This window comes from Dermochelys coriacea, chromosome 24, assembly GCF_009764565.3.
Source record: "Dermochelys coriacea isolate rDerCor1 chromosome 24, rDerCor1.pri.v4, whole genome shotgun sequence".
NCBI classification, from domain to species: domain Eukaryota; kingdom Metazoa; phylum Chordata; order Testudines; family Dermochelyidae; genus Dermochelys; species Dermochelys coriacea.
The window spans coordinates 1179616-1201269 of NC_050091.1; the positions used below are offsets into that span (position 1 = coordinate 1179616).

Sequence of the window (21654 nt, forward strand, 5' to 3'; positions counted from 1 at the left end):
CCCAGAAACCGTGTCCTTGCTGCCTTACCATACTGCGTGAGAGCTGAGGGCTGGGCTGGGGGTCCCAGGTCCCAGGAGGAGGTGGTGCTGCTCCCGCCGGGCTGGGTGTGCTGAGCAGCCAGCTGAGCCAGAGCCTGAGCTGTCTTGAACTGCTCCAGGAACTGAGAGCCTGTGGTGATGCTGCTTTTGGCCTCTCCGACATCTCCAAGCCCCTTCCCCAGCATGCTCGCCTGGGGTTTTAGCAAGGAAAGGAAAAGACACCACTGAAAGCAGGGGCTGCGATTTCCGAGGGCAGCCCTGAGCTGCAGGAAATCCGAGTGCCCCTGCCCTGCCTCTTTCACACACAGGCTTTCTTTCCAGTGGATGTACTGTGGGTGCCGTCTGTAATGAGAGGCTTTCTGCTCATATTTTGCCCTGCACTGCATGGGATGCCAGGTTTTAGGGCATGGATGCAGCACAGCTGAGCTCTCCAATAAAGGGAGCAGATGGATCTGCAAGAATTCCTAAGTGCCAATGAAAGTCCATGGGACTCCTGCTTCCCAGTCATATAGGTGCTTTGGAAAATGCCACCCATCCTTATCCTCCCAAACTGTCTGCCAGGGTGACACAAAGAACCAGTTGTCCAGCTCCAGGTACCTCTCTGGGACCATTTCAACAATTCCCTTCTTTGCTCTTCAACACAGGACTGCTGGGCTCTCAGCTCAGACCAGGCTGGGGGTATCCCCATCCACGGCTGCAGGTTGGCCAAGAACCAACCCAGCGCAAGCTAAGCCTGAGATGCAGGGATTGAATGGAGCGGGACAGAGCAGAGTGGCAGCACTCGCCTGCCTTAAGGAACAGGCACCTTTGGTGCTTTGAAACCAGAATCTGTCCTTGGGACAAGTCGCCTCCCTGAGAGGGAGAAACCGGCTCTCTGAGAAGCCTCCAGAGGGAAGTACGGAACAGGAGACATCCAGCAAGGCTATGGTCACAGGCCCAGCTGCCCCGACACACTCAGGGCATGCTCCCTTGCTGTGGTTACCACCCTGTCGCCCTTTCAGACAATACAGCTCACAGCTGCTCAGAGGCTATGGGATTCGCTTTTCCCCTTTCAAAGTGAGAAAGAGGCACGTGGCCTAGGGTTAGCCAGGACCGAACACTGCTCCAGCACTGAGGTTACCCTGCTTAGTCACCTAATTCCTATGGACTCACAACACAGAGCCATGAGTGTAGGACTGAAGCTGTAAGTCACGCAGCTTGGGGATTCTCAACTAAATGGGTGCACCCATTCTGCCCCTCCCCTATTACTTAAAGAGAGGGTCTCAGAAGGTGGGTGAATTCAGCAAGCCCCCTGCCTTGCCTAGGCAGAGGCGAGTGGCAGTTTCCTTACCATGCTGTGATGAGGGAAGGCATTACCAGATGCAGGCTGGGACATAGGAGTCTGCTTGGAATTGCTGAACACCAGAGGCTGGGCAAGAGAAGGAGCCTGGGTTGAATCCAGGTTTGATGACTCATTCTCCAGAGAAGAGGGTGTCTTTCCTAACAGCACCGCAAGGTCAATTCTGGGAGAAGGAAAAGGATGAAACCACCCATGTTAACTGGAGCTGTACCATCCCTTGAGGGTTGTTAGCTTTCTATTCCAGCCAAGAAAGTCCTTCCCTGCCCCTGTGACCTCAAAGATTCACACTACACTACCTCAGCACTAGTCAGCAACTGTCTCTAGCAATCTCAAAGGACCACCTGAAAGGAGCAGCCAAACATACCTACTACAAGTAACCAAAAGGAAAAACCAGGCCTAAGAGCAGCAATTGCGTATGGCCACCTGGGCAAGGCACACCCTGTGCTACTTATCGGCTAGGCTGAGTAAGCAGAGCTAATCCTGCCAAACCACTAAGAAAAGTCTGGCAATCAACATAATGGACAGAGACAGAAAGGTTTATGCTTGGTAACCCAGGGCAATCAAATTATGAAGTTACACAAAACAGAGTCGCATCCAAGCAAGTGAAACCTTGACTAATAAATGAACAGGCCACTGATGTAACTGTTTTCCTGGGACCAACAACTGACATGTTAATGGTTACACCTACATGTCGAACTCAATGAATTGTCTGCAAGAATAAATCTAAACTCTATGGAGATAATTCTGAATTTTGATAGGACCTTTTGGAGGAACTCAAAGTTTTCTACAGACATGAATACCCTTACATCCTCCTGTGAAGTAGTTAAGCATCTTGGCTGAGACTTTCAAATTAGTCTAGGGGATTTAGACATGTGCCTTTCATGAAAATCAAGAGAAGATGTGCCTAAATCCCTTAATCTGTTCTGAAAATCTCAAAGCTGTTTTACAAAGGGAGAATCCGATGAGCTGAAGACAGAAATTTATAACAGAACTTGGGAATTCCTGGCTTCCAAACCTGGGCTCCAAGCACTTAGCCCTTCCACTCAAACACATGTGAACTTATTCAGTGCTCCTGAATTTTGTCCAAGTGGATAGCCATTTGTCTGGACGGTTTAGACAAACAAATCCTTCATCTTGGCAGGGCGTTAGACTAGGTGACCCTTGTGGTCCTCTGTAATTCTATGACTCTATGAAGCAATGCTCTGCCCCTGGACTACCATATTGCTATTGCCATAGCATTATTATTAAGCCATCACCTCTGGCCAGCTGTGATTGTCACATTCTCGGCAGGCAGAGGCACTGAAGACACATTGGAGGCAGTGAAGATCTTGGTCTCTGAAAGCTAGAAGACAGAAGAGGGAGGTAACCCACATATTAGAACCATGCTTTAAGGCTCCAAATAAAGAAAGATTTCGAAGTTAAAGCAAAAATGCAAAGAAACTGGGGCTGGGAAGAACATGTGCAGGAAGGTTCGCTCATGGCATCCCATAAGAAACAGTATGTGGTGTTAGCACTGATAATATGTTTGGTTCTGATCAGAAACAGCCAGCCCTTGGTTTTGCCTGGGTTTAACCTCCTCAATGACTCAGTCTATCATCTGCCAGGCTTAGAAAGCATTTCCACTCAGTGCTGGCAGTCCTTCAGTCCAACAGAGCGACTGGGAAGTTATGGAGTGAAAAATCCATTGGGAAATGAGCTTCTGGAAACTCACGAAGTGCAGTACTGACCCCAGACCCACCGGACATGGAGGAGGAAATATCTGAGAGAGGAGAGTCAGCTACGAAGACACTTCAGACTTTGTTTGAAGTTGAGCCTCAGGTCCCACAGCCAAGGTGAGGACTTCTGGCTACCGGGCCAAGAACCCAAAGGCCTGCTAGGGCAGTGCAGGAAGAACTGCTAAGTTAGCCCCTGAGTCATCAAAGCCCCTCAGCGTGTACTTGCATTTCACTCAAGTCAACAGACAAGCCCAAGTGCTCTGCTGAACTGGGTCTCCAACCAGCAAAGGGGCAGTCTGCTTTCTACAGGCCCAGTAACTCCCGTTTGAATTCTAAGGAATGCTCAGGATAGATGGATGGGAAGTTTTAGAGCAGCCCCCACATAGTTTAGAGTGGACTATATTTGTATATAAACAGCTTTTATCCCAGAAAGAGAAGCCCAAGAACTGTGGCAAGCATCTCTGCAAGTAATGGCCAAAAAAAAAAAAAAAAAAAAATCACAGAAAACCATCCCAGGCCAGAGCGTTTGCTTGGTGTGCAAAGGGCCTCCATGTAACACAAGAAAGGGCGTCCAGACTGCCTTCAAGCAGAGACCTGATGAGCGCAGGAACAGCTCTAACTGCCTGTGTTTCTACACACAGCACTAACACTTCCTTTGGACAGCGCTTGAAGAATGAATGCCTTTTCCTTTGCTGTCAACTCCAGCTGCCCAGCTGAAAGGAAGTGAAAAAATGTACAATAAAGGGCTCAGTCCTGCAGCCATTTAAGGTGATAGCAAAACTCTCCCTTGATTTAAATGGCAGCTGGATGAGGGCCAAAGTTAGGAGAACTTTAAAAACCAAGGCAAAGTTGCTTCTGAAGCAGTGGAATCGGATGCCGAGAACACAGATCACAAGCAATGAGATGAAAATGAGACAAACCTCAGATTAACACAGAAGGAAGAGCTCAGAGCTCCTGGAAACAGGCATAAAAAGCACAACCTTGGCAATAAAGACAAGCAAAGATACTTGACATTCTGCATCCAGACTCCCTCCCCCCTCAGAGTGGATATTTACAGATCCACAGGAGGCAATGCTTTCCAAGCTGCAAACTCGCAGTGTTAACTTTCCACAGAGTTCAGTAGCGACAATATTTAATCCACCTGAGTCGTGCAGTGCAGTTCCTGGAACAAGGAGCCTGGTTTGGGGCTATTCCTACAGTCCTCAGCTAGCAGGTTTTGTCCCCCTTCTAGCATGGGGAAGGGATTGAGAGTACCTACATCTTCATTCCAGTCCTCTGTTCCCCATTCCTCCGTCGCTGTCCTCCAAGCACCTACAAGGAAAGCAAGAGTTTGGGAAGTTTGCTACGTGTCTTAGCCCCATTTCTTACAAAAGCCAGGAAAGTGGTTTGGGAGCATAGCAGGCAGCTGGATGGGTTCTTACTCACCAACCAGGCACCAGCGAGAGGCTAAGAAAGGCTGCGCACAGACACACCCCAACACCAAAGCAGAAACTCAGGGTATTGGGTTTAGCCAGGGGGCTGCCTGGGTTCTTCCCCAGCCCCTTTGCTCAGAACCATCTGTTTTCCTGCTTCCCCCTCTCCTTGCCGTAGCTGTACCCACAACCAGCTATCCCCAGCCCAGCAGAGACCAAGAGCACCACCTCCAGAGTGTCTTCTGCCAGAGGTGGCGCCAAAGTCCAGCTCTCCTGTGGGACATCACCATGCAGCTAGACTGGCTAGCAATCATATGGGTTTTTTTAAAGGGACACTGTCAGATCAAAGTTCAGTCCCAAGTTACAGTTTTGTAAACAAGCTTTCATAAGACCCAAGAACTGAAATGTTTCCCTGGGTTTATTTTTGTTTCAATGAGAACGTTTCCCTGCAGCATTTGAAACCCAAACACGGGGGGCATTTTGCCTAGCACATGAGACTCTGAAAGTGAAATCTACTGGGAATCTGTGATTCATGAATTTTCCTTGCTCAATTTCAGACGAATACAAAAGACGAACAGATAAAAAAACTGCAGTGAAAAGATCATCATGTCGGTTTCAATGCTCCAAGGTTTGATTTGTAAAGATAGAGAAATTTACTTTTTAAAAAGTTTGTTTTTAACCTGACTGCATCCCCCTACAAGCCAGTTCCAAGTCCCTTGTCCCCCCCCCCACCTCAGTTTGAACTGAGCACTCTGGGTGTGGCATGCTCACTTCAGAGTCCACTAGAGACTTAACTTTAGGTCCTGCGGTGCTAGGAGAGGGGGAGCATTTCACATCAGAAAATCAGGGCACAAAAGCAGCCTGCGAATTTTCAGCAGGTCATTTTCACCCATACAAACCAGACTAACAAAAAAAAAAAAAGCCACACAGCCAACAGGGTTAATTCTATAGACATTTACAAGAATAGGACAAGTTCTGCCTATGACAACACCACCTTAATCAGCTGACGAGCTTTTTAGAACTTGTAAAAGTGGAACATTTTGGTCTCCAGTTCTTAGAGGCTAGTCAGAACCCTCCCAGATTTGGAGGGGGGGGGGGAGGGAAATTTCCATATAGTCTATCGTTGTCAGGCCAAGACTTGAAAAGTCTCCCAGTTCCAGAGATGCAGCTGCTTGAGAGCACCAAGGAAGCAAATTACTAAATAGCAGAGCCTATTGTTTAATTTTGCCTGGCAAACTGAGCCGATTCAAACCTCTAAATATTTGATTCTATTTAGGATCAAAACATTAATACAGTTTAACCCCTGGGGTCCTTGCAGCCTCCAGGCATCCCACACTTGGAGAACTCCCCCTTTGCTCCCAAAATGGTATAACACAGGCAGGGGAAGAGTACATGCTACCCTTTTGGGGGGTGGGGAAGAGTTAAAGCCAGCTTTCCCCATTTCTCATCTGCTTCTTTGCTCCCTCAGCAGCAGTGTGACGGCTCCTTTTCCAAACGTTCAGGGACTAGAGCCCGTCTCCCTACCCAGGCAGAGGCTAGGTACCTCAATCCAGTTGTGATTGGCAGAAAGCAGGAAACAGAGTCTGTGCTGCGGGACATGGCCCTGGGCCCCATTTCAATTTCCTTTTCTCAGATCAGTTTTGGGAATAAGAGGAAGAGCAGAGGGTCAAGGAAGGCTGAGCTAAACTCTTCAGCTTCCAGACCCATGAGAAAGGCTTTCCCTACTCTCCAAAACTTCTCCCTACCAGACTGCTTTACAGGTGTCACACATCCAGTCCAGCCCTGACCGAGATTTCTTGTGCATGGAGAGGGAAGGAGAAGTGTATGCAAAGAACTGCTTTCTATCCAAGATACTCTCCAGAAAGGAAATGGATGGTTTCCTAACAAGCACACTGTATATCTACCTTGTTGAAAATAAACTAAACTTCCCGCTAAGCTCCTGGCCAAGCGAGATCATCTCCAGTGAATCCAGCACTCTGACCCTCAAGATGGTGTCCTATTCAGAAAGACAGGAGATTGCCTGCCCTACCCTCTCCCGCCTGGTGAGGGAGTCTCTTCCAGGGCAGTTGCTCCCCTCTCTTAGGGAGGGAGCTGGCTGGGAGGAATATTATCCATTTTCAAGGCAGAAGAGGTGCAGTAATTGAGTCAGCTAATTGAGTACCAGTTAGTAGTTCAGGTGACGCAGCCTGCTCCTGTAACAGTAGCTAGCCCTTCCCTCTGGACAGCCTGGTGCCCTGTTGCACTTGCCACAAGCTTGAAGAGAAGGACACCTCGGTGGTCCCATTTCTATTCTTTTCAGACATCTCTCCAACGTTAACATCAGAGTCTACTGCTCCCGTAACTGACCAGGAGGCCTGCAGGTGCCACAAGTCACTAACTGGATATTCACTGACCGAATTCAGAGAAGAGCGACTGGGCTCGAGAAGCTCCATGGAACGTAAATCCAGATGCACACACAAACGGGTGCGACACTGAATGGCAGAACTCCAGCAGCTAGTTTCACACTAACAGCTTGTGCACTACCCATGGCTGGAGGTCTCAGCTCAGAGCTGTAAACTGGCCACAAAGGAACAGGAAAGCGCAGACGAAAGGGACATGCAGGCTTAATCTCGGGATAAAACTGGGAGGAGAAGCAGGTAATGGAAAACCTGCACCCAAACCCTCACAGGATCCTTATTCAGAACAACAAGCTTTGACTTCAACGGCCAAGCTTTCCCCTTTTATTCTTCACTTTCCATGGTAAAGCAGTGGATTCCCCATCCCTTGAAGTCTTCAGATTGAGACTGGCTGCCTTTCTGGAAGATCTGCTTTAGTCAAGCAAGCTACTGGGCTCAATGTAGGGATGACTGTGAAATTCTCCGGCCTGTGTGATACAGGAGCTCAAACCTGATGATCTAATGGCCCCTTCAGGTCTTAGTAAAAGATCCCAAAGGCAGGAAGCAAAGTGACAAGGCCTTAAATCTCTAAGGCATCAAGTGCCTGGAATCTCACACATCCAGGAACCTCGGACATGTGTGTGCACAGGAAGGCAGAGGAATGTTGCACAGTGGTGCATGCCAGAGCAGCGACTAATCAATGCAATGCTTACCAAGAAGCAGCTGTAAGTGGGAGTGATGTGCTGATAGCGCCTAGCAGGTCTAATTACACCTGCAGCAGCATTGCAAACCCTCTGCAGAAACTTGCTCTGGAGGCCAGGGAGCAGAGCGCTGCGTCATTGAGCCTGGGACTTGGGGTATGTGCAGCACTAGGAGCGAGCCAGGTCAGAACTTTCTGCATCTGAGTGAAAGAGACAGGAGCCTGAGCTGCCTGGCACTTCCTTGTACCGGGTAGGATGCTGTCAGGGCCACAGACCTGGTGGTGCTGAGGGTGCAGACAAGCAGTGGTTGAACCTGGAATTTACATCACCCATGCGCCTTTAGACATAACCGCTCCTGATTTACATTTAAGGTATCAGCATTAGTAAAAGCACAGTCAGAACAAACATCAAATATTCATAAGAATGACATATCCACAGATATTTCAGTTTTTAAAATAAGCTATAAAGTAAAGGTATCCGGGGCAGTTAGTGCGCCTGGATGTATCATACCAGGAGCAGTGTCAAATTTTCGGGGATAATTTGAGCCCTCACCCCCAATGAAATCAAGTCCTGAAACAAAAAAGAAAAGAAAAAGAAAAAACAACCAGTGAAATTTTGGCTTGAGAACAAGTTTCATTGCCCCCATGTACACCAGTCACATTGTACCTGTGGATATTGCTAAAATTAAAGAAAGATGCTCAAGGCTGCTAAAATGGAAACATAAAATGATCATGCATGACATGTTTGTAAAGAACTTATCATGAAATTTACACTATGAACACATTGCAGCACAGAAGCAAACCTGGATCCTTCTATGTGGAGTGAAGCAATGCTCTCTCCCCACCCAGTAATTACAGACTCTGGTTAGCTTTACCCTTTCTAAGAACACTGGTTTGGATGTACACACAAAGAAAATCTACTTGGAAAAGAAAGGTATGAACTTGCAGTAAGTAGAAGTGGCGCGTTTCTATCCATTCTTTTATCCTACGCAGTGTAAACAAAAACATCCCCTTGCCCCAGAGGTATGGATTCTTATTCAGCCCTCTGAAAGTCCAGATTGAATGGCTACGCTGTCTCAGACCCATCGGCAGGAGTTTCAATCTGCTAAAAAGCTGTGACCAAAAAGTAATTTTTCTGAAAAGGCTATTCCCTGTCTTTGAAAGAGGAACAAAATTAGAGCTGCACGCTGGGAAGGTACAATAATCCATTCTAATGAACAGCAGCTTTGAAAGTGAGGTAGAAAAATGTATTTGCTAGATTACCATAACTACAGCATAATTACGATATTATCCACTTCCTTACACAGACAGAAGGTACTCAATGGAAACTAACAAGTAACAGGTCTTCAGTTGGTATTTTGGAAGAAGGAGAATAAAACTGAACTGTCATGGCTGAGGCAGGCAGACGAACGGGACAGTGTCAGAACTGTCTGTTTTAAAAGTCTGTTGTATGGTGGCAGGAGCTTGGGCTGACTTGAGTAACTCAGACGAGAGAGCTGAGAAGCACAGAAGTTCTGACCCCACTGTGGTGTAAGATACTGCTCCGGAAGAAAACCTCCCCTCTAAAATCGCACAGATGTCTCAAGACTAGCTTTAATTAGAGAGTGTCCCATGAGACTATGTCCAGTTACTGCATTGCCAAAATTGCATCTACTCAAATCTCACAACCCACTCTCAATGTTTATATGAAAAACACCACCCTATTTTCACAATGCAAGAAAACAGCAAGAGGAGAGTGCTTGGACAGCTCAGTGAGGAGCAGAACTCCTGGGCAAAAAGGGAGGCCCAGGGCATCGATTCCCCAGAAGCCATCTTTCTGTATTAAGATTTCATCTTGCAAACAGTTTGGGGCAGGAAGCAGAGCACTCCCCATGTCAGAATACAGTGAAAGCAGACATCTGAACGCAGAAAGCATGGCTCAGGAGAATGCACTATGTGCAAGGAAAAGCTGCCACCGGTCAGACTTCTCGTTGTTTACACAATATCCTCTGTGCTGACAGGTGTGCCAAACCACAGCCCCTATGCCAGAAAGCAGTCAGAGGCAAGTGTGCCAGTGTCCTTGGTCAGCACCTTCACCAGCTAGTAGCAGGGCACTGCATGACCCAGGTGCTTCCAGTGCACATGCTAGATCTGATTGTGCAGCTGTCACACTTCCATTCATAACCTCAAAGCGTCGGATAGTAAAACTTACCAGGAAACCCAATGAACGCACACCGGACACTTGCAACAAGAACAGCATTGGGTATAAGGAAAGCAGGTCACTGAATTCCTGCCCTGAATCCACAATCCATTCCCTTGCTATTTTATCCATGTGACTGAAGGGGACTTGCAAGAAACCAATTTTTGATCTAACCAGCAGGTAGTAATGGGACAGAAGCATGGAGGTCACTTACTTGTCCCATCGTCGGGCTCAAAGCTACCAGTACTGTTCCATGTGTTGTTGCTATTCCCATAGTTCTCTTCCGTGCTGGCTGGCTCTGCATAATCAGCTGGGTTGAAAGTTCTGGAACACAGATCGGAGGGAGCAAGTTTAGATTTCCTTGTAACTGCTGTGAATGAAAATCAATCACATTTAAACCAGGACATAGCTAAATGACTCCTAGCAGACCTCGCCCACTTTGTAAGACAAACCTACTGCTGTCTTAGCCATTCCAAATGCAACTCAGCATGATGGTGCTGCAATGGGACAGATACACAAACCAGCAAGGAATGACAAAACCCACCAGTTAGTTTAACCGGACTTATGTTGTCCCCTGCCCACCCCCATGCAGAGACAAACTCACAAATTATCTTGCTTTTCTTGTTTTGTATCCAATAAAAACTTACCCCATGCCCTGGGCAGAAAATCTTCCCCCCCGCCTTCCAGAGCCACCTGTAAGAGACAAACACACATCAGTGTAGTCCTGCTGTCAAACAGCAAGGCTCACAGCTTTACTGTGTGTTGCTGGGAAGTTAAGTGTTTAACACTATGCGGCATTTCAGACGCCCAGTATATGATCATGTCCAGTATCTTCCTCAATTGATAAGATTTCAGACTGCTCGTTTACATGCATGTGAATTACAAGTTAGCGGTGTAAATAGGGATAAAATGATTCCAGCCACAGATTAGCTCCCAATTGGTCACAAGGCACAAATATGAGAGGCCAGACTCCATATCTACAGGACATGGTCTCATCAGCAATTACCAAACAACTCAGGTTATTTCATGGAAAGATTTATTTTTAGACTCTCAGCAATGAGAATGAATGAGTGCTGCTCACAGAGAGGCAGCAAAGCTGCCCAGAGGTACCAGGCCAGGAACTTGGATTCTGCTGCTAACAAATGCTTTCCCTGAACTCATACAACAGCCACCTTTGTCTTAGTTCCCCCCACCTGTAAAATGGGGTAATATTTAACTAAGCTTCATGGGTAGGGTATGAGAACTAGTTAATGGCTCTACTGTGCTTACCAGGTGCAAAGCAATATATAGGTGCTAAACATTAACACAAGAATAGAAAGGAAAAATATTTACTGCCCGTGACTTCTGTTCAGCCCCTCAAGACCTCTCTACAGAAGAGCTTTTTGAAGTCAATGGGAAATAGCTACATCGGATCCACCACCACCGGCACACAACCCCCCTTTGTGTACCTCTGCCTCGTCCGCGGCCCCGTCTCCCTCGCTCTGTGCCTCTTCCAGAGGAGCCTCCACTCTTACCACCATCCAGTCCATTCTCCTGGCCCCGAACTGAAAGACACGGAGAATGACACTAGGACAACTTCCAACATCATTTTGAATTCAAGGAAGGAGACCCTAGAGCACGTGGTGAGGGTGGCATGGGAAACTGACACAGAGCTATAGATGCTATGGCACCATGTTTTGCTTCTGTTAGTCCCGTTTGGCAGCTATGGCGTGAATCCATCACCCAGCGACTCAGATGCCAAAGGGCCAGGGAACCAGCTGCGGGCACCAGATGGGACTCTGCACACATACAAGAGGATGATTTTTGTAGTCATTTTTCTAGACTTATGAGCTTTAACACGAACGTCAGCACAACACTTTAATTGCCTGCCATGTACCATGATAGTTATAGTTGCTATTAAAGGGCAGGCTCATACACTCTCTTCCACGGCTGGTGCCTCGGCCTCGTCTCGGTGGCCCGCCACGTCGCCGACTGTAATCCCGATCCCTGTCCCGGTTCTCTTTGCCTTCTTCGCTGGGTTCTGTCTGCCCGCTGTCCTTCTGCCCGGAGACTCCTTTTTTCTTCCCAACCATTTCCCAGGAATGCTGAAGTTTAGCAGAGGGGGAAAGAAGTTCATCATTTGATCAACACTGGATGCAGGCTACATGCATAATTTAATATCCTGAGGAAAATATAATGAGGGAAGACAGAAAACTGTTCCACTAAAACAAGACAGGCACTTATCCAAAGCTTCACATCACATCACTGCCACTGCCAACTTCCTCTCCACTGTCTGAGCTGACAGGCTCCGGGCAGCTTTCGCTCAGAAAGTCACCCACCCAAGAACTCTTGTTCCTCAGTTTGCATTCTTTCATTTTAAGTGATGTCCCTCAGAACAGACACAGCATGGACAAGACAGGCTTCTCTCCTGCTGACCTGCAGGCAGCTACACAGGGTTGAGGGTTGCTGTTTTGTTTTAGCCCATCTCAGAGGCCAATCAATAATTTGAGCTGTGCTTGCTCTTATAACCCAAAAACTCTGCCCCAGGAACTGAAGAAAGAAACATCACCTCTTTTAAGTCACTCCACACGTGGGCCAGTTTGACTTTTCTCTGCTGTCTGAGACCCCTCAGGCTACAGCCCCCCAGACAGGGTGCTTACTTGCCCTCATTTAAGGGAATGGAAGTGATCTCTCAGTAGCCACAGAAACTTAAAAAGTCCCAGCAATCACTCAGCTCATTACCTAGGGATCTCGGGCACAGATCTGTGCTAGGTCACTTATCCCAGAGAAGACCCAATTAAAGGATTGTTAGAAAAACATCACTTTATCTCAGTCATTTAAAAAGTAACATTTTGGCAGTAAGGGGAGGAAGGAACTGCCCGTGTTTTTTGGCAAAACAACCCAAAAAGGTGTCACTTGCTTGGGCCCCAGTATCTGTCCACATAACATGTTAACTCTGGAAATTACAAAAAAATCCCAGGGTTCCCGCTGTTCCCAACACAGGGGCATTTCTACACACCTGTCTGGTTCCAGGCATCAAAAGCCCCACAAACAGGAAAGCTCAAGTCATTCTGAGTTTAATTAAACAACACATCACCACCTCATCTCAATCACCCAAGGCAGTTTTTTTTTCATGCCAGTATGAAATGGTTTCACATTCATATTGAACCAATGCTGCACACCGTTAGCACAATAAACAATGAGTCACAAGTCACTGACAAATTTGCTGACTAACGAACAGCTGGCCTTGGATGGCAACACACAGAGTGGCAAAAAAGCTTTTAGGCACACACTGGCCTCAAACCAGAGGAGTCTCTCTGCATAGGCAACTGACTCAGAAGGAAGTCAGGATAATATTTACTTTGTACAGCACAACTATAAAAAAAAAATCAAACTCAGAACTAATATCCTGTCTGCTCTTCTATCCTCTGAAATGTGACACGTTCCAATACTATTCCATTAAGCAAGTGAGCCAGTGCTCACCAGTGTTAGGGCATCTTTGAGACACTCATTATCAATGCCGCATCATCCTAACAAACATCTTTTCACTGAGTTGTTCAGCAGAAGTTGAACTCAGACCAAGAGAGGCTAAGAAAGCCTTCACCAATTTCAGTGCAGATGAAGACTCTGCTCAGATTGCTGCAGGTGGCAACCTGCAAGCCCCCTATGGCACTGCAGACTAAAGAAGTGGCTGGTGCTGAGAGGGTTTTACCCTGCCAACACTGGTCCTGCCTTTGCAAAGCTACTGCAGTGACTGTGTCTGGCATCTCGCACTGCTGAGTGGCTCAGCTGCCCAAGTAAAGGAAACAGGACATACCTTCAGATTTGATATAACCCGTAACATTATTTTCATGAGCAATTCGTTCATTTAACAGGTTTCAGAGTAGCAGCCGTGTTAGTCTGTATTCGCAAAAAAGAAAAGGAGTACTTGTGGCACCTTAGAGACTAAAATTTATTTGAGCATAAGCTTTCGTGAGCTACAGCTCACTTCATCGGATGCACATCGGATGAAGTGAGCTGTAGCTCACGAAAGCTTATGCTCAAATAAATTTGTTAGTCTCTAAGGTGCCACATGTACTCCTTTTCTTTTTTTCGTTCATTTAAGAAATTAAACCACTAAGATTTTTATGGCATGTCGGTTTTGTTGGAAGAAGCCCTGGAAGTGATTCTGGGTGAAGCACAGAATCACAGCCGAGATTTGCCTAGGTTAGATGCATTCCTGTTATTTTTAAAATGAGTTTACAGCTAACCAACAGCCAGTTTTTGCATGCTTCTGGGCAGAAAGGGCTGGCCCTTAAACCCACATGGCTCCGTGGAGGCATGGAAGCATCCACCACGCGGACAATACAGATATGCCAAAGCATGTGGGAGTCCACAGATCAGAAGGAGAGATGATATGCAGAATACAGATGGCAGGGACATACAGTTCAGTAATTAGAACATCGGGGTTTTTTTTTTTTTTTTTTTTTTTTTTACTTTTAACTAAAAGAAACCCAGCTAATGCACCACACACTAAAGTGACAGTCTCAAACCCAGTAGAGCTAGGAAATTTGGTTAAGATCAACCTTCCAATATCAACGCTACCCCACTGTACCCAGATAGGCAAGATCTGGCCTTCAGCTGCAGTATGGAAGGGCCTGACAGCGTGGACATTATTCACCGATATTGATTCGATTACAACTGATGAAACAGTCTGGGCTGCTTTACCATGAAGGTGATGGATATTCCCTAGCGCTAGGGGGGAAGCTTCCTTTGGGCAGATGCCTATTGAGAGGGTCATTCTGAGGGTTAACTAAGTATGACAGAATGTGAGCACTCAAACGAACCATAGAACTCAAGTCTAACTAGAAGGACACACTGCACCTAGAAGCGCTGGACCCTAGCAGGACACAGCAGGGACAGCCCATGCAATGGCAAACGCATCAGCTGAGAGACATGGGACTGCACCAAGATCGGGGCTAAAAACCCAGGGCCAAAGATGTTCAAGTTCAGAAGACACAGAAAGAAACAGAGGTTTACTAGGTTACTCACTTGCTTCCTTTGAGGCTGTCAGATGACTATCTTGATCTGTTCCCCAATGCACAAACAGGAAAGGCCACTAAACAAGCCAGAGCATGGCCCCCCATTACACATACACTGCACTCTTAACTGTCACTCGCACTGTCAGACAGCCCTTTACAAGCCACCCCATCCCGTGTGCTCTTCAGCGCACTTAGCTGTATTACCTGGAGATCACTAGCTTCAACCAGGCTTCAGACAACCACCTTTTTGCTAATCAAAGCTGAAGGAGCCTGTCCTACCGTGTCCGGATTCCCCTCCAGCAGCACGTTGATGGCTCTGTTGACATCCCCGTTACAGTCGTGCAGAGCAATCACACACTCATCTTGGTTCTTGCCCGTGATATCAATCAGCTGTGGGGAGGAAGAGGACATAATCAGCTCATTCCAAACCCAGAGAGGACTGACACCTCCTTAGAGCTAAGAAATGCCTTGGGTTTGAGAGGACAGAAAACCTGTAATTGCAGAAGAGAAGAACTACCAAGAAGTGTCCAGGCGTGGATGTCTCCTTGCTGTCCCTGAGTTTAACCGTGTGCCCCAGAACGTACCCTGGGTGGCCAGAGAAGCAGGAGTGAAGGTGCCCCCATGTCTCAGAAATCCTAAAGTCACCTCTCACCAGTAATTGTGGAGGCAGGCCCTTGCAAATCCCAAAGTGACTCCAGATGTTGGCCAGAGGCCCCCACAACAAGAGGGTGACAGTGCTGCAGAGAGAACTGAAAGGCTGATGGCTCAACCTCATGAGCTCACATGTGGGACACACAAGATTTAGTATCTGCTTCTCTGACCAATGCAGCTTATTGTCCCAAGGGCAGCTCTCCCTGGGTCTGCTCCACTGAGGAGATCTCTGAACAGAAGGAACAAGATGACAATGAAGGGCAGACCTCCACCTGGCCTGGAAAAGGTATCTGAGTTAGCTGCCCCTGTGACCTGCTTCCCCTCAGCCCTCCATCACTAGCCCGACAACCCGGGCCTGTTCTGGCTTATTTCAGAGTTGTTATTGTAGTTCTCAGCCTCAGGTTCAACACAGCTGGCACTTCAGCTCCTGGAAACAGAGCAGCCAACTTCCAGTCTAGTTAGAGAAACTGCTCAACCCTGAGTTCTCCCCATTCCCCATACTCACTTGTTTCACCTTCTCCTCAAAGTCAGCGTCGTTGTGGTCCGAAATCATCTGTGCAAGTCGAATCTGTTCTGCTGTAGCCTAGAAAGATTGCAGATGATGATGGAAGAGGGTTAGAGCAGTGCATTTCAAACTAACTCTCTTCTAAGCACTTACAGCTTCCTTGAGAACACCAGTAAGGAGTGGGGGGGAAGAGGGGCACACAGGTGGGAGGTCTCAAAGTGGAGATAAAGATGGAAGAGAGGCAGGTGGAGACGTCTGAAGGAGAACAAAATGCCATTGAACCCGTGTGAGTCAACAATCTCACAATAAATTAGCTTCCCAGGACAGATCCCTCAGTATAGGAAGAAACAAGAACCTCAAAGCAAATTCTGCAAGTGGCACATCAGCCAGCTGGGTTTACCCACAGGGGCAGAGAGCGGTCAGGAAAACGCAGAGATGTTCCAGCTCAGGCTCTCACTTGGAGACACTGAAGCAGTGACCGCACTGTCAGAGAGCCCCTGGTCAGCCTGTCCACCTGCCTCTAACAGCAGCACACTTCAGCACAGAGGAAGCTGTTCTAGGAGGTATGTTAGGCTAATGGTTCTCAGCCAGCATACACATCTCTCTGGGGGTTCGCAAGCTGGTTTTAGGAGGCCACAGGGACCCGTGGCTGAAGCACAGGACTGAAACCGGGAGCAGAACTGCAAGGAGCCCCGAGCCATGGCACCCCAGCAGGGCTGAAGCCAGGAGCAGAGCCACGGGGCTGAAGTCCCGAGCACCACCACTCCGCCTGGGTCTAAAGCCCCGAGCCCCAGTGCCCATGCAGGGCAGAAGCCCTGAGGGCCCCCCCCCCGAGCCGAACCCCCTACCTCTCCCACCTGCATCCCTGAGCCCCTCCACCCCATGGCTAAAGCCCCAGCCCTGACCCATGGCTGAAGTCCAGAGCATGGAGCCCCCGCACCCCCCCATGGCTGAAGCTCCGAGTCCCACAGGGCTAAAGCCCCAAGGCCCCCCGACACACACATCCAGTGGCTGAAGCCAGGAGCCCTGAGTGCCCCCGCCTCATTCCTGCTGGGGCCTGGAGTTTTTATAGTTTGTTGGCGGGGGGTGGGGGAGGAAAGCTCTGAAAGAAAAAGGTTGAGAACCCCTGTGTTAGGCCAAGCCCAATTATTAGTTAATTGCTTGGAGCAGCTGAAGGTGCCAAGTCTCCACCTCCAAGCCAGCTGGTTTCCATGGACACTCCCTTACCTGTGGCCGCTGCTTGTGCTGTGTCTGGCTCTGTGTCTGTGTCTGCTCCCAGTTCCCCCGGGCTCGGTTAGTGCCCACCGATGTCATCATTTACAGTATATACAAATAACAGTATTTACAAGGTAGAACTCTGCGGGGGGAGGAAGAGATGAGAGAACAGACGGTTAGAAACTGAAAACAAAAGGCAGTACCAAGACTCTGGGTTGAGTGGGTGGGACACCAAAGTAAAGTTTATACCCCCAAAACCACTATATAACCACTCTATTTCCAGAGATGTAAAACTAAAAGGCCACTCACCTTTTCCTATTTCCTGAAGCCCTAACATGTAATATGCAATATCTGAAAGATACAACATTGCACCCATGCTGAGACACCCCAGGCTGTTCCTGCATAGAGGATTGCCTTCCACCCCCCCTGCCTCCCCCAAATCTACATGACTAAGTCTTTGGAACAGAAATATCTGTCTCCGTAGTAGGAGGCAGCCTTTAACATTCCACTGCTCAAATGCAAGAGGCTGAGGAATAAAAATTAGCATTCATCAACACCGATCCTTCCATCTATATGGCTTAGAGGCACCTCAATGCTACCCTGGTGGACACTTTATAAGTGCACAAAACAACAGCTCAAAGCCTCAAGACCATCAACTGAACCTCCGTTCTCACTGCTTTAATCTTCTGCTCCTCACAAGTTCATCACTCCTCTCATCCCAAAGAAAGATGGGGAAGGGACTCTCCAAGTCAAGACGTTTCCAACATTAAACAGGTTTGTGGGCTTGGTTTGTTTGTTTGAAATAGAGAGCTCTCATCTTCAAACACAAACCCAGGTAATTTGGGCTGTGACCCCCCCTATTCTAGGAATATTAATTTTTCATCTATAATCCAATACACTCTGGAAAAAAGTAGTGCTATAAATATCATCTGAGGGATTCCAAAAACCCTTCAAAAATTCTACGCAGGATTCAATCACTTCGCCCATGATCAATGAAGGGCACAGCAACTAGTGAGACACTTTCAGCAATGCTATATGATCATTTCAGGACTTCCTGTCCAGACATAGTTTGGCACAGGAAATATATCACAGCCAAATTAAATCGCAAATCCCTACACTCCCAATGCAAGGAAAGTCTAACAGTGACAGTAACACCTTGTGCAATATCATCATACCTAAACGGCTCCAAAGAACAAAGAATGCCAGGTACATTCAAAAGCACCAAGGAGGATTTTAGTTATTTATGAGCCTCTGAACTAAGTAACTTTGAATACTTTACTGCTGGGATAATAAGGCTATCAACTCTACCTCTGGAGCAATAGGCCCTTCACTAGCAGCATGTGGGACCTCCCTAATCTAAGAAGGAACAAATAATGCATGCAGACAGCTATTTGGATCAGAAGCTTCAGTAAGAGAAACAAGTGATCAGTATCTTATCTGAAACTTTATTCATGGAGATCAATTGTGTGTCCTCCAGTGGGAACCAATGTACTGTAGGAGGGTGGAGCGAGTGAAAAGCCTCTCAGCATGAGGCAGTGCTAAGGGATGGGAAAATCTAAATCTTCAAAGACAGTGAGTAGACAAAAAGAAAAGGAGTACTTGTGGCACCTTAGAGACTAACAAATTTATTAGAGCATAAGCTTTCGTGAGCTATAGCTCACTTCATCGGATGCAAATGCATCCGATGAAGTGAGCTGTAGCTCACGAAAGCTTATGCTCTAATAAATTTGTTAGTCTCTAAGGTGCCACAAGTACTCCTTTTCTTTTTGCGAATACAGACTAACACGGCTGCTACTCTGAAACCAGTGAGTAGACAGTGCAACTACATCTTTCCTTTGGAGCACAAAGCAGAAGCCCCTAAAGTCAGCTTTGCACTGTTTATAAACCTGCAATACTATTTTGCTGCTCCAGTGAGAGATGGCCTGTACCAGCTTCTGTTGTTCACTTGAATGAATGCTTCTAATGCAATCTTTCTGCAATTTCCCACAAAAAGTCAAGTTGTCCACCTCCTTGGGATATCCACATCTTAAACATCTTTAAACATACAAAGACTCCTAAATAATACTGATTTTTCAGAACTTTTTGAAACTTCCAGATCTTGCTCAGTTCCTTCAGCAATAAAATCTGTTACCTGTTGGGTAAATCTGCAAAAATCTTATTGCCAAATAACGTTTGACACACAAATCACCTCCGCACTCCTGAGTTCTAGCTCAGACGGATACGCTCCGACAAATCACAAACTCTGCCTCGCTTTTTCGGTCTGTAACATGGGGGTAACAATCGCCTATCTTTGTTGTTATTATTTGCATTACCACAGCACTTAGGTATCCTAGTCATGGACCGAGACCAACTGTGCTGCGCACTATACAAAAACAGAACAAGAAGATAATTTCTGCCCCAAGCATCTTAAAATCCAAGTATAAAACGAGAGACGGATACACACAGAGGGGGAGCACCAGGAAACAATGAAACAATATTGGTTAGCATTTGCCAGAATGGCTCTAACAGTATCACCGCCTAATACAAAGCATAATAAACCTGTGCTACAGGGCTCATCGCTCAATAAGAACATTTGGGGGTAGAGTCAATATGAAAACTCCCCCCGCCTTAAAGCACTGCAGAAACTTTAATACAAGTCAGAAAACAAAAAACCATCCCAGCAAACTCCCCCTCCCATCCCATACCCGATTCTTCCCCTAGCATTACTCTTATTCCTCACTAGTACATCTACTCCAGCACTAAATATTTCACAGACAAACAAGTTATCATATTAAACTAAATTTGGCATCAGAATTGCAGGCCCAGAGGGAAGTAATAATGCATGTTTCATACTACACTAATTTAATATGCAATTTCAGTACGATATGGTTCTATTACTTTCTTGTCCTAAACCCTTATGCAGTTCCTAGGCACTGTTTTAACAGCTGCCATGTTTCAATCCTGGCACATTTCAATGGTGAATTAAATAACCACTATGTATAAAGCTCAGCAAGCAACTACTGATATAAGTATCTGTTCTGATCCCAACCCTGCAATGAGCTCTGTGCAGTGCCCCACAGACTTCAGTGAGGCTCTGGGTAGGCCCAGGGTTCCACCTACCAAGAATTCACTTCAGGATCATACTCTAGTTTGTGCGACACTTTGGAACCCTTTGGGATTAAGCACTATTAAAAATGCAAAATATTAGTTCAGTAGTCTGACATCTGAAACACTACCACACAGAAACAGTGACAGTCTGATCTAACTGAAGTTTCTAACTGGTATTTTGGTCTCATTTTATCTGTATATTTCTTTTTAAATGGTAAAGCATCTTATACTTCAAGGCAGATGCTATATAAATAAAATAGTGATTCCAGTTTCCTTCCATTTTGTCCCTGGTATTCTAGAATGAAATGAACTAGAGAAATGAAAAACATTATCAAATCAGTTTGACTTCTGAATTATATGCCAAAAAGGGGAACACTATATTTATATACCATCAGACAAAGCCACAGTGCTCCACAACTATGTTATGACACGACCACTACACCTTAAAGAGCTTGCAATTTAATTTACTATCATTTTAATGTAATGTTTTTAATAATTTACTCTGCAGTTACTCTTCACTCTCTGAACTTAATTACCACTGCTTTTCATTTCACAGGTAGAAGAGATTCCTGTCTATGCGGGCTAGTAGGTATTTTGGGGTCTTCAGGAAAAAGGGAGACAAAGAAATGTAAGGTTTATAATAATCTATGTGTTCCATCAAAAATCCTGGCTCAGTTGCATTTTGTAGAGCAGTAATCTCCCAGTCAAAGGCACGATTGCAAGTGTTCAGAGCACAAAACAGATTGAGGTGACCTGGGTTCTATTCCCAGCTCTGCCAGACTCCCTGCGTGACTTTAGGCAAGTCACAGCATGACTCAGCCTCAGTTTCCCTATCTGTTATACGGGAACGATGATATTTTCCACCCCCTCCATGAAGCTTCATTAACATTTGAAAAAGGCTCTGAGGTCTCAGATGAAAGGACTACAGAAGGGCAAAGTATTTAGAATGATTATTCTGCACTGCTAGGGAGCGTGAGCATCGGAAAGAGCCTGGCACAGAGGGATATTCTGTAAGGGTTATGCCACATTTTGCAAAGAGGCAAATACACTTCAGTTATAAATGAAATAATTCATGGGTATAGAAAATACAGATTTTTGCAAAATGCTGTGAGATAAAGCACTATTGAAATCTTAATGTGGTATTAGCGGCCATTATTTTACTGGGAAGTTCTAAATAGATAGTTTCAAAGGCTACATAAATATACTGTAACGTGCAATTCTGAACTGGTGTGGATGTCAATGAAACGGAATGATCCCTCAGGAGCTATAGCCAACTATAAGTACCAAATATTATTATCCCAAGTTGCTGCAGGTTCCTGTGAATATCTTGGTAATTAGAGCTCTGCCTAAACTAAGATTATGCTGGATTGTGAGGAGCATGTTATGTAATAAATGCATGAGATGCACGGCACTACAGAAGTGTAGAAGACTGGATCA

General features: G+C 46.4%; 1 protein-coding gene across 50 annotated transcripts in view; it reads right to left on the bottom strand.

Moving 5' to 3' along the window:
* Window positions 1-21654, bottom strand: part of UBAP2L (ubiquitin associated protein 2 like) — a 44350-nt gene that overhangs the window by 21386 nt on the left and 1310 nt on the right. For 9 of the 50 annotated variants that reach the window (XM_043502335.1, XM_043502347.1, XM_043502339.1 and 6 more), the window contains exons 2-13: window positions 17143-17272; window positions 15916-15993; window positions 15039-15149; window positions 11636-11843; window positions 11208-11303; window positions 10407-10452; window positions 9974-10083; window positions 8077-8151; window positions 4235-4404; window positions 2635-2720; window positions 1370-1541; window positions 29-230 (exon numbers count right to left, since the gene is read on the bottom strand). In XM_043502335.1, the coding sequence (XP_043358270.1) occupies window positions 29-230; window positions 1370-1541; window positions 2635-2720; window positions 4235-4404; window positions 8077-8151; window positions 9974-10083; window positions 10407-10452; window positions 11208-11303; window positions 11636-11843; window positions 15039-15149; window positions 15916-15993; window positions 17143-17232 (1444 nt within the window). In that variant the 5' untranslated portion in view covers window positions 17233-17272. Of the gene's footprint in view, window positions 1-28; window positions 231-1369; window positions 1542-2634; window positions 2721-4234; window positions 4405-8076; window positions 8152-9973; window positions 10084-10406; window positions 10453-11207; window positions 11304-11635; window positions 11844-15038; window positions 15150-15915; window positions 15994-17142; window positions 17276-21654 lie in introns of those variants that run through there. The other 41 variants (XM_038383363.2, XM_038383371.2, XM_038383365.2 and 38 more) reach the window with 15 other exon arrangements.